Source organism: Malaclemys terrapin, chromosome 5 (assembly GCF_027887155.1).
Source record: "Malaclemys terrapin pileata isolate rMalTer1 chromosome 5, rMalTer1.hap1, whole genome shotgun sequence".
Classification (NCBI taxonomy): Eukaryota; Metazoa; Chordata; order Testudines; family Emydidae; genus Malaclemys; species Malaclemys terrapin.
In genome coordinates, this window is record NC_071509.1 from 108,566,653 (window position 1) to 108,578,872 (window position 12,220).

A 12,220-nucleotide genomic window follows, 5' to 3' on the forward strand; every position below is an offset into this window, starting at 1 on the left:
CAGCAAAGTCCCTAACTATTTTGTGTGGCTGAGAAAAATAGGCAATATTTTATGGATAGTGCTTGTTAGTGTACTTTCATTAATTACTCAAAGTTACACATTCAGAGGACAGTAATGTAATCAAACTATGTTTTGTCTCTGAAATATTCAGGTGAACTGCTAGCACCAAAAAGAATGATAGAGCCGGTATCCATATCTTTTTCCAAATTGTTGTTTGCTTGGAAATGTTGATATATTTCATTTTTAAATTCCAACTTCACGAAAGTGCCTGCAGATGAGAGATATAACACACTATTTCAAAACCTACAATTGAGTCCTGAATTGGGATGCTGTGGGCACACGTTATAAACACATTCAAAGCATTCATTTGGCTGGCTGCCTGGAAGAATGCCAGTATAATCCAAAGATTAAAGTTCATCTTTAAAAAAAAAGGATGAAACATGTGCTGCACAAGAGATCATGCATTCTTCAACATGAAGGGATGCTGTTCTGGTCAGCGACAGAAAGTGACGCAGCAGCCCATGCTCTGGATTTTATCAAGAACCTTGTGCAAACTTTTTCCCCTCACCAACTCCAGAGACTGCAAATAAGATTAAACCATATTATATTCTCCTGTAGGCAGAGCGGCCAGACTGCTTTAAGATTGGGCACCAGACTTAGGTGAGAGTCAGATGGGTCCAAGTGGCAGAAATTATCTCCAACTAAGAAATCTCAGCAATAAGCCTCTTGGCTCATTTTGGGTGGATCTCAGGACAGCTCTTAATTCAAAGTTACAGCAAGTCAAAGCGGATACTTTCCCCCAGTCCTAGTACCGGGGACGCCACATTGTTTACAAGTGTGTTCTGTCTTGCCTTGCTGATCAAATGACATGCTAAGTACACAGAGTTTTTCCACATTACCTAATTTTTTTAGCAGAGGTTATCAGATAGTATATGTTTTGGGCCTCTGGAAATCCTTCAGTTCTTTGTGGGGAGACTTCTCTTTTTTCAGCTAAATCAACCATTTACCCACTAGCAGTTATGATTTTATTGCTGGCATTCTGTTCTATTTCTTTCAGCCATTCAGGAAGGCATTGGAAGGATTCTTCACAGGTTATGTTATAGGGCAATATTAATGCATTAGTTCAGCAACAGTAACTCTGCGTAATGGACCAGAATCTCTCCTATCCTGCTGCTGTGTCCTAGATCTGCAGCTTCACTTCTCCACCATTTATCTTCACAGTCTTAATCATAAAGTGAACCCTGATAGCGTCTCCTTGACCTGGTGGGAAAAGTGAAAGCGAATTGTCAGACTAAGCAGGTTTCCCCCATGCCAGTGTTGCCAATTAAAACAATTTTGAACAGAAAATCATGATCTTCAGTACTCATTTACACAGCTGGATTTAGGATTTTTTTCCTCATGCCTTGCAAGACCATAAAACAAGACAACATAGGAATCCATCACCTACACACTTTATTTTCAAGATTTACTGACAGCTTTTTTAAATGTTAATACAAAAAGCCAGTCAACACCTTCAGCAAATAATACATTATATCGAGTTGATTAATGCTAATTACCATGCATCATAGCCACAAAGTTAAAAATTAACTCTGGGAAAACAAAAAAATCTGAGTTCATGGACTGGAACATAATATTTTTAATTCACTTGTTTATAAAAAGTTGGTCATGCAATGGCAGGAGTTGGCCTAAGTGTCTTTGCTGGATCCAGGAGCACTTGATTAATGGTTAGCGTAACCCTGGTGGGTGTCACCAACTGCAAGGAGTTTGTGATGAGCCTTTAACCTCCTCAAGAGGTATCTGGAGGACGTCTGCCACCTTCTTCATAAGGTCCTGGAATTGACAAAAATAGTCGACCACCGATAGTGGGAGGCATGACTGCCTAGTGGGAGGCAAAAATGAAATAGAGGTTAGAGGGGGTAGCCTCTTTGTCTGCCCTATCCTCCAGTTCCTCAAAGGTCTCCTTGAGTTGGGGGTTTGGTGGAGGAGACTGTGTGACCCTAGTTTCCTTGTGCAGTTAAGCTGGAGATCTAGCAAAATTGCTGCAGATAACGCCACCTAATGACCCCAGGATGGCCATTGGAGACACCCATATGGAAGATGGAGTGGTACCCAGGACTGACCCCACCAACCCTTATGTGGGTGAGGTCTATCAAAGTATGGGTTTGTGTAATGATGTGAAGGGGGACCCCACACTGATGAGGAGACTGACTGTCTCCTTCATCCACCTTCTCAGTGTCCTCCAATGAGGCAGCACCAGTAGAAAAGGGCAGAGAATCCTGTCGTACCAGAAAGCAATAGTAGTCTGGAGACTGTTGTCTTAGTACTGAGGGTGTTGTTTGGCTGATTTAACACTGACAAGTCCCTCGAATAATGGAATTCCTGTGGTACACCAAGCAAGATAGTATTGACGCAGCAATTGACTTCAGTGGTACCACTGGTTTGGGGCATGTAGGCACCAATGCCAAAGGTGTGTGCTTCAAATTTTGTTGGTAAGTCTTAAGTAGACTGTGTCCATCTGGATGCGCAAAATACTGTTGCTCTGCTGGCTCAGTGTTTCTCCAAAGTGCTTGGCGATCTCCCTGCTCTGTTGGTACTGGAGGAAGAGTGTCACCTCTTTGGTATTGAGTGAAGAGGTTGAGGTCTCAGACACTGTAGACCTAGCAGGAGATTGGGTCTTCTTGGGAGCTAGCTCCTTGTGATTGGAGACTAAGCTCTTCTTCAGAGCCTTCCCTTTCTTAGGTGAGACCTTAGCCAAAGTTGAAGGGATGTGGGCTCTATCTGGAGACAGACGTACAGTGGGGGAGTTTCTTGACGTGACTTGGAAGTGGGTCGAAGAGAGCACTCCATCAGCAGCAGCTTCAGTTTGGTGTCTGGATTCTTCTAAGCTCCAGATTTTAAAGCCAGGCAAAGGTTAAACTTCTGGGAGATATGTAGTTGTAAGTGGCAGTGTAGTCAAGGCCTAATTCTATACCAAAACCAAACTGAACAAGAACTACAAAACACACTGATGCATACATGAGGTGAACATACTAGAGCTCTGTCTCAGGCTGAAGTGTTAGAGAAGGAACTGAGTGCAGTTCGCCTGTACAGCCCTATATATTCTCAAAGTGTGGCATGAGGCCGTATAGAGTCCATGCACAGGCCAAACTGACACTGCTAATGGAAAATCTCCAATCAATGGATTGAGAAGCACATGCGCACTTGAAGTGGAACACCCATAGGGAACTAGACTGCACAGATGAGTGGCAAAAGCTCATGGCTTAGAATTTTAGAATCTGCAACTCAGTGGTTTTCGTTACAGACACCCATACCTTTTTTCCATATAGTTTCTTTGTCACAGGGCATCTATACCTCAAGTTTGATCTTGAAGGAGGCAGTGATACTGGGCCTCTCTAACCGCAGCTCATAGAAGCACTGCTCAACTTTCTCAGCTGCTAATTTGACTGCAGAATTGGCACAGCCATTATAGCTTGGTTCAATATTTAGGACTTCCATGGAATGATGCAAAAATCTATCTGCAAAGAATTCCTCTTTCCTTTGATAAGTCAGAAGACCTTCTCCCTTCCTCTTCCTGAAATTGACAGGATCCACAAGCTGAAAATCTCACCCATTCATCATATCTATCATCCTCACTCCCCATGCCAATGAGAACAGGAAAGCCTTTCACAACATGATGAAAATCTTAGGATTTAGGAATGTCTGGACAGTTGATTTCTTATCCACACCTTGAGGTTCAACCATGTCAGAACATCTTTTAAAATGACTCTTTTCAATATTGATAAGCAGAGACGCCTAAACAAGTGTTAGACATATTTAACAATTCACAAAAGCAAATACATGCTCCAGGGAGACTGCAATAAATACCACATATCAATGAGCAATCAGAAAGAACAGAGACCACCTTTTTTGCAGCACATATTAAGGCTTAGCTGTCAAATGCTGACATTGGCAAATAGCCTCTTTTGAAGGGACAAAGCTCTCCTCCCATGAGGAAGAGAGTTTTAGAATCTCTTCCAAACTAACATACACTTTCAGATGTAGTTCCTCAAACAATCCCGACATTTGGTGACGAGGGACAATTTTACTGTTTACTTTAAGCAAGCTATTTTCAGTGAGTTGAATGTTCTTGATACTTTCATATACTGAATGTTTTTCCAACATAATTGAGCGCACATTTTAGACAAACAGAAGTTATGTCATACAGGTAAGGCAGAGTCCAAGTTATGGAACTGGATTTTCTCTTCGCATAGAATAGGATGGACGCTTTTTAAGACTAAGTCATTCAGCTCTGTAAGGTAGATAATGAAAATTCAACATTCCCATCATGCACCTTACCTCTCCCCTTCTCTTTTAAATGAGACCGCCAAGCACCATATGTGTCCTCCTGTGATTCTGTCTCCCTCCCCTGCCCCACATGCCCACTTTTTAGGTCATCTTAATCATCTCTCCCCATCAATGCAATCTTTTCTATGGAGACACTCACTTTATGTTGTGATCAGTTTTCCCAGGTAAAAGTTGCAATCCCCAAAATTATTTTCTCTCAAAAGATTCCATGATGGGAGATGGAAGACTGAAGAGGTTGCTTTTTTTTAAGTGACATTTTTCAGAAGCCTATAATGAAGGAAGTAATGTTTAAATACTGTTTTTTTAAAAAACATTTTAGAAGCACTCTACCACTCTTAAAGAAGATGGTGCAAAGCTAGAATAGTAGGTATTGTTAGTCTTAAATTACAATTTTGGAAATTAAGTGACAGACAGCAACATTTTTCATTGCTAGTAGTTTAAAAGTAATTTTTTTTTCAAATGAGTTAAAATCAGATTTACTTTACAATGAAAGGTGACTAAGTTTTTAATTACTCACACCTTTTGGTTCACAACACACCAGGATATTTGACAAACTTGGCATGTTACAGAAATACTTAAAATAAAAAATTGTTATTGCAGAATGGCTCAGTTAAATATTCAGACTAAATTCCTCGTGGCAGGGACTGCTCCTGTATGTCTGGAAAGCATGTACCATATCACAGGTATTAACAGGAATACAAGGAAGAATTTTACATTTCCAGTTGGAGATAAGGTTCATGGTCACTTGTTTCTTCTGGCAGCAAGTTCAACTCATAGAACAGTTGAGGGGAAAAAACCCGTTTCTTGCATTCCTAAGTTTCATTCTTGAGGAGGAAGTTCCATTGCTCCAGATGAATTTAACAGTTGTGCAAGGTTATGGTCACAGAGTGAAGTAGAGCCTTAGAATGCCATGAAAATTCCACTGAGGGTTTCACAGACTATGATGGAAATCTTAACTTGACTACTCAACCTGCTAGAACAATGCTGGAGGCATGGCACATAAAAACTGCTGGTAATATTTAAGACCCAAACATTTTCAGTGAGGACTTATCATTAAATTTTGGGCCTAACCTATCTGATTTACTGACTAATCCTAACCAACATTAAGGATTGATGAGATAGTTATTGCTCAACTATTGCCGAAGCAGCATAGATATTTATGCATCTTATTTAGAAAGGTATGCTTTACTATCCTTTAAGAAATCTTGAGATTCCCACAGTAATACACTACACACTGCTACAGCGATACAATCTTTCAGTACTCCCCAGTCCCTTTCCCTATTCAACATACAAATCCAAACACCAAATTGGGAATTTTTACAGTCTACTTTGAATATAAACAGTAAATTGTCACACTGTCCTAGGGTTCGTGCACCATAACAAGTTTTAGTTTAGAAGGTTTTAAAACATTTAAAAACAAGTAATACTACCCAATTCTTGTACAGCACTTATCAGTAGACCTCAAAGCGCTCTACAAAGGCAGTACAGATTATCTACACTTTCACATTTACCTTCCTCCCTTTAGTAAATCCGGCTCTGACACCTCACACTTAATGGCACGTTTTCCAAAATAAAATCCAATACTGTATATTTCTACCTAGGGAAGGGTACACTGGGGTGGAGAGCTTTTAAGTTAGAACTATTCCTAAGTATAAGATTTACTAGGTACAGGGTGCATATTTAGATGACAAAGCACCTTTAGTAGAAAGCTCAATGAACCATCTATGACAGTTTATGGTCAAATTAGCATTAAACAGCATCCATCTTGAATATAAATAAAGGAATCAAAGGAGCAGCAAACTAATAAGCAGACCTGAATAACTGAGCAGAGAAATTGAATATGAAGCAGCATGTACTATAATAAAACATTGTCAACGGAATGACAATTTAAATGCAACTAGTTCCACAAAAGAGGGCTATTAGACCCCCCCCCCCCTTAACATTTGTCCTATAAAATCAAATTACAAATGTGTAGTCACACTACAGTCCTGCATAAATGTGAGGGGATAGTCCTCCCCACTTAAGACATCGCCCCTACTTAGTGACATTACAGGTAGATTGTCACTACATTGACAGTTCATAATTTCATTAGAGAGGTGTCTGCTCTGTTAAAGGTACATTAGTTTTTATTGCCATAACACTAAAATAAATCAAGCTATGTCCAGACATTATTGATTTTAATACAAGTAGTAAGTCTATAATTTCCATTTAAGAGGATAATGGTCCAGATTATGAAGACGACCCCATTTCTTGTAAATTATGTAGAGTTTGAGTTCACCCTAACTAGTGCTATACTGGTGAAATGCGAGTGTAGGTAAGCATTGTTCCCCATTCTAATAGCATTTTGCCAGGAGGCAGATTTCAGTCTTAATGTAATGAGTTCCACAATGAGACGAAAATGCAGAGAACCCTTAGTGAGAATGTGAAACAAACTGCAGAATAAGTTTGCCTCATTTTCAATTTTCTTACCAAGACCACATACATAGCTCTGCAGGATCTTCACATACCATTTAATAAATGCTAAGAATTTAAGAGACTAGTCTAACTGCACACCACTCATTAACCTTAAGGTATTGTTGTATTTTGGGAATGATGAAAAGAAGTCTGTTAGGAAGTACTCCTTTAAATGGTTGTACAACTTTATATACTAGCCGCCTCTAAGATTCTCTCTCACTGGCCCTATGAAGTCAGTTCAACCTCCAGCACCCCTGCCCATCTGCATCAACTGCCCCAGCCAGAAGGAAATTTGTCATTGGTATGGAAGACATGATAGCAGATTGTTACATTTTATCCCCTTATACCATTTTTCTTTAAATGGGTTTTATTGATTCTTCTCATACAGTAGCTACATGATTTTACGTAGAATCATTCACTTCAGAGCTTGAGACGCACAACATGGCCTAATAGATAGGTCTCCAGAGTCCCACTGATTCTAGAACACCAGTCCCACTCTGGTGTTCTAGAATCTATTCTTGGCTCTGCCACTGGCCTGTTGAGTGGCTGTGGACAAGTTCCCCACCCCAATCTGTAAAATGTGGAGAATACCACCATCCTTTGGTAATGTGCTCTGAGATCTACTGATGAAAAGTGCTATACCAGAGGTAGGTATGTTGCTGTAGCTGCCACCTGAATCCAGATGGCTTTTGCCCTGCGTCCCTTGCAACTTTTCCCTTGAATTCTGTGTACGCTGACCAAGAAGCTGCACAACACACTATGATCAGTTAGACTGACCATTTTAAGAAAAACAATAGCCAAATCAGTGTAATTCCACTTTGGAAGATGGTGCTATCTATCAGATTTATTAAAAAAATTTAATAACCATAGTAATAAACTATAGTTCCAGATTAGTCTCTCTTGGAAGACACACTACAATTGAAGCCACAGTAGAGACTGCCTTGTCACAAGTACAAATATTTGCTGTAAAGATGGAGGAAATAAAAAGGACAAATCTAGTTGTCTAAAAGACAATTAACTGTACACATTTTATTTACAGTTTTGTACACTGTCTTAATATGAATGGGACTGCTTGTCTACTTGAGCCATTTTTAACCAAAGAATATAACCTAAGTAATACAAAGTGTTAAAATACAGCATAAGATACAAAAACAGACATACTATTTCTAGTAAGGAATGTAAATTATGGTGTTACATTTAAAAAAATCCACAATTATGTTTAGGAAATCACACAAACATAGATCACTGATTTGACTGAAATGCATAAGTCTGTAGCAAAGCTTTGATGTTACAAAAAACAAAAAGTTACCAAAGAATGCACAAAATTAATGTTTATTCCACCTTTGTCATATTCCCAGATCCTTCACCAATGTTACATGAGCAAGAACAACTGAAATCAGAGTATCACTAATGTTATCAATTAGGGAAACAAATAAATTAAGTCTAGCAGCCATCAGCATAGGTTACAGCAAAGACAATGCTGTATTAAGAAAATTGCTAGAAAATTCTATGCACCATACTTTTTTTCCAAACCAGCAAAATATGTTACTGCATACAATGCAAATATAAAACAGAAGTAAATTTTTCTGTAAGGTATAGAGATGCATTTTCTTTTCTGAATATTGTGGATAAACAAATGTTTTTGTAATAGTAATGTCCTACTAAGCTATTACAGAGTGGGCCAGGAAAACCTTTATGAATTCTGGGGGTAATGTGTACTGAAATCCTTTGATTGAATAATGGTTACTTCAGCCAAAATAGAAAAAAAAAAAAAAAATTGAACACAGAAGTACAAGACAAAGGCGAATGAGACTTCTCACAAATCTTAGCAACATTTAGATGGAAATCAAATTTAAACGCAGTCCACTCTGCTTTTGAAGAGGCTTTGGTTCAGCTCCCAAATCTCGATTGCTTGACGCAGTCTCCTATGAAAGAATACGCAGAAGGTGTCTTCTTAAACAACAAACCTATTTTTAGTGGTGGAGCCGCTCTTAGTAGCTGTGTCTGCATGGGACTGATAGCCAAGCACTATCTTTGGAGGAAGTCCTAATCTTTCCTTGTATACTCTCCTGAAGAAACAAAAAGACAAAAAACACCGAAAGTTTTTAAGTAACTCTCTTTAGAAGGGGACAGTATATCAAGTTATTTCCTTTCAGACCTGCTAACATCTTAATGCACAAAGACAAATTTCTATTTAGAAAACAATTCTGCTTAAATATTTCTGTACATATGTATACTTTTTAAAACAATATCCTGATTTTGTACAAAGTTCAACTGCTCCTGCTACTTCTATTTCTCATTTCAAGTCTAAATTATATAATTTATTGCAGAGATAAGTTATATTCGCCAGGATAAGGAGGACTTGGAAAAATAAGCAGCAGGCCCAGATACATTTCAGAGATCAAAGATCCACCCTATCATGCTGATATACTGGCAAAAATACACAAACAGTTTTTTTTTTTTAAGTTTAAGATTACCATGAAGCATGTATCAGAATTTCTGTTACTAGTTTCAGAATGGGTAGATGATATCATCTGAAATTAATGAAAATATTGAACAAAATGTGATCAAAAGCTCAAGAAATAAATTGTATCAACTTAGTCACTGCCACAGGAACTTCATGTATTTTCCTTTGAACAGTTTTCTAACAGCTATAATGTTATGGCAAAACTAGTCAATGAGCCCACTGACAACAGTTTTGGGGGCACAAGGGAAGACATTGATCCTAGAACTTTGGTTCAGTTCTAGCTAAGAGGGACGACTACTACCTAAATACACTCTCCTAAACGTTCCTTGATAGGAAGTATCCAATTCAAATACTAATTGCCTTTAACTTGTGAGCTCTGACCAGATCATAGAACAAAGTGATAGAACTGCAGGCTATTATTAGAAACTATATGAAATTCTATTGGTACAAATTGCAACTTCAACTGATATTTAGAGTAAGTGATTAATGGAATATAACTAGACAATTTTATTCTGACTTCTTTAAACTTGAGAGTTAAATACATTTTCAGTGGCAGCAATACGTTAGACTGTTACTGGATGGGAAATACAGGCAATATAAATGAAGTCACGTAAAATCATTGGGGTACTTTGTTCCATCTTCACTGCTACCTTGCGGCTAGTTTTCCATTTTGGTGATCTTAAACATTTTTAAATTTAACTTAGGCCCTGTCTACCCTGGCAAGTTTCTGTGCAGTAAAGCAGCTTTCTGCATTGTAACTTCGAGGTGTACACACTGCGAAGCAACTTAGTGTGCAGAAACTGCGCAGTTGCAGCACTGCTAAAAAAAACAAAAACCCCAGAACAAACCACCCTGACAAGAGGCATACAGCGCCACAGTGCCAGTGTAGACACCCTGGTCGATTACAACACTGACTAGCCTCGGGGAGGTGTCCCACACTGCCTGTTCTTGCCTCTCGTCGTCAGTTTGACCTCTACTGCCCTGCCCTCAGGTGACCAACCGTCATACCCACCCTATAAATTCCTTTGGAATTTTGAAAGTCCACTTCCTGTTTGCTTGGTGATGCATGCAGTGGTTTCAGCACATCTTTCCAGGTGGACATGCCTGCTCCACACACCAGGCGATCCCCCACCTAGAGCAATACCAAGCTGCTGGACTTCCTCAGCATTTGGGAAGAGGAGGTGGTCCAGTCCCAGCTGCGTTCCAGCTGTAGAAATTATGCCGCCTACAGACAGATTTCACGATGCATGACAGAAAGGGGCCATGACCGAGACACACTGCAGTGCAGGGTCAAAGTGAAGGAGCTGTGGAACACCTACCACAGGCATGGGAAGCAAACAAGCAGCCGATTCTAGGAAGTGCGGGATGCGATACTTGTTGGTGACTCCACCTCCACTGTGAACGCCACTGTGGATACTTCGGTGGCTCGTGTGCCAGTCGAGAGTGAACCGAGCCAGGAGGAGGAAATTTTGGACGAGGATGTGGAGGGGGACCCAGAGGCAGAGGAGGACTCGGAGGTCAGAGATGCATGCAGCCAGGAGGTCTTTTCTACCCTGGAGGAGGCTAGCCAGTCACAGCTGTTGGATCTTGGCGAAGCTCAAACAGGAGAGGAGGCCCTTGGTAAGTGGATTTGATTTTGGAAATTGCTGATGCGAGTTGTTGGGGGCAGTAGGGTTGCAGAAAGCAGGCTTGTGTCTGTATGATGCGCGTACCACCACATGCCTAGTCTGAGCGGCGGAACAGGCTGTTGATTTACTCCCTCACTTCACAGGTATCTCCCTCAGAGATTTCCAGGAAACTCTCATGGAGATTCTGGGCAATCCTCTGCTGCAAGTTCTTTGGCAGAGGTGCTTTTTTTCTTGCCCCATTAACTGTAACTTTCCCGAGCCACTCTGCCATCACTGGGTGTGGGGGCGCATTGCTGCACACAGGTGAGCCACATAGGGGCCAGGGCGAAAGCCACAGGCTTGGAGAAGACCCTCCCTTGATTCCCTGCTCACCCTCAGCCACGAGATATCTTCCATAATGAACACAGCCTGAAGAAAATATGGGGTCAGGAATGATTACCAGCCCTCTCTGCCACAGTGCTGGCTCTCCCCAGTGTACCATAGAGTCCGGGAACATGGATTTACCCTGCCTCTGCGCTACTCACCATTTTGGTGGTCTTGTGACTCATGTGTGCTTGCCTGGGGTCAGCCAGTTAGTGGCAGGTGTGAGAGTACTGGCTGTGTTTTAAATCACTTAATCAGTGTTCTGTGTGTTGCAAACACTGTTTCTGTAAAATATTGAGTTTTAGCTTCACAGAGTTGACCTTGGGAATCCAGCCTCCCTCTGTTATTATTGCCGGCTGAACAGCTGTGCAGAATTAGAAAGCGGCCAAGAAGAACCAAGGAGGACTTTCTGCTTGATGTTATGATGCACTCTGCGGCTGAAAAACAGGAACTGAAGGAGTGGAGGGACAGCGAGAAGAGGGACTGAAAGGAGAACGCGGCACGCCAGAATGAAGCCACGGAGCAGCTCTTAAACTTTATGGCACGCCAGGCGATACTAGCACTGCAAACTGATCAGCTCCATGCCTGCCCTCCCCTGCAGCTGCTGTCGCAAAACTCTTTCCCATGTGCCCCCAGACACCGCCAACACACACTTAACCTCCTGGCTCCAGTCTGTACCCATGGCATTCCACTCCTCCCCCAGCACTGCGGACTCCTACTACCACTGCACTCAACACACATCCCTCAGCAGTTTGGTCCCGCTGAAGTACAGTGCTCGCTGCACTGTACTCCAAAGGAGAATGCTGACATTATCCCTGGACATACACAAATCTTTAACCGTCCCGAGACCCCACCTCCTCCTGGGACCTTCCCTTCCCCCCAACACCTTCAGTGCTGATGTGGTTTTTTTTGTTTGACTCTCTTCTCCGGTTGTTGGTTTTAAATAAAAGAATTGTGTTGGTTT

At 41.0% G+C, this 12,220-nt stretch overlaps 1 protein-coding gene and 1 pseudogene across 2 annotated transcripts in view; both read right to left on the reverse strand.

Annotated features, from left to right (window-relative positions):
• Positions 1 to 691: 691 nt before the first annotated feature.
• LOC128838533 (ras-related protein Rab-30-like) lies at positions 692 to 1,367 on the reverse strand (annotated as a pseudogene).
• Positions 1,368 to 7,807: 6,440 nt separating this feature from the next.
• EIF4E (eukaryotic translation initiation factor 4E) overlaps positions 7,808 to 12,220 on the reverse strand; it is a 42,627-nt gene continuing 38,214 nt past the window's right edge. For both annotated transcript variants that reach the window (XM_054029898.1, XM_054029897.1), the window contains exon 7: positions 7,808 to 8,867. In XM_054029898.1, coding sequence (XP_053885873.1) covers positions 8,753 to 8,867 — 115 coding nt within the window. In that variant the 3' untranslated portion in view covers positions 7,808 to 8,752. The remainder of the gene's footprint in view (positions 8,868 to 12,220) is intronic.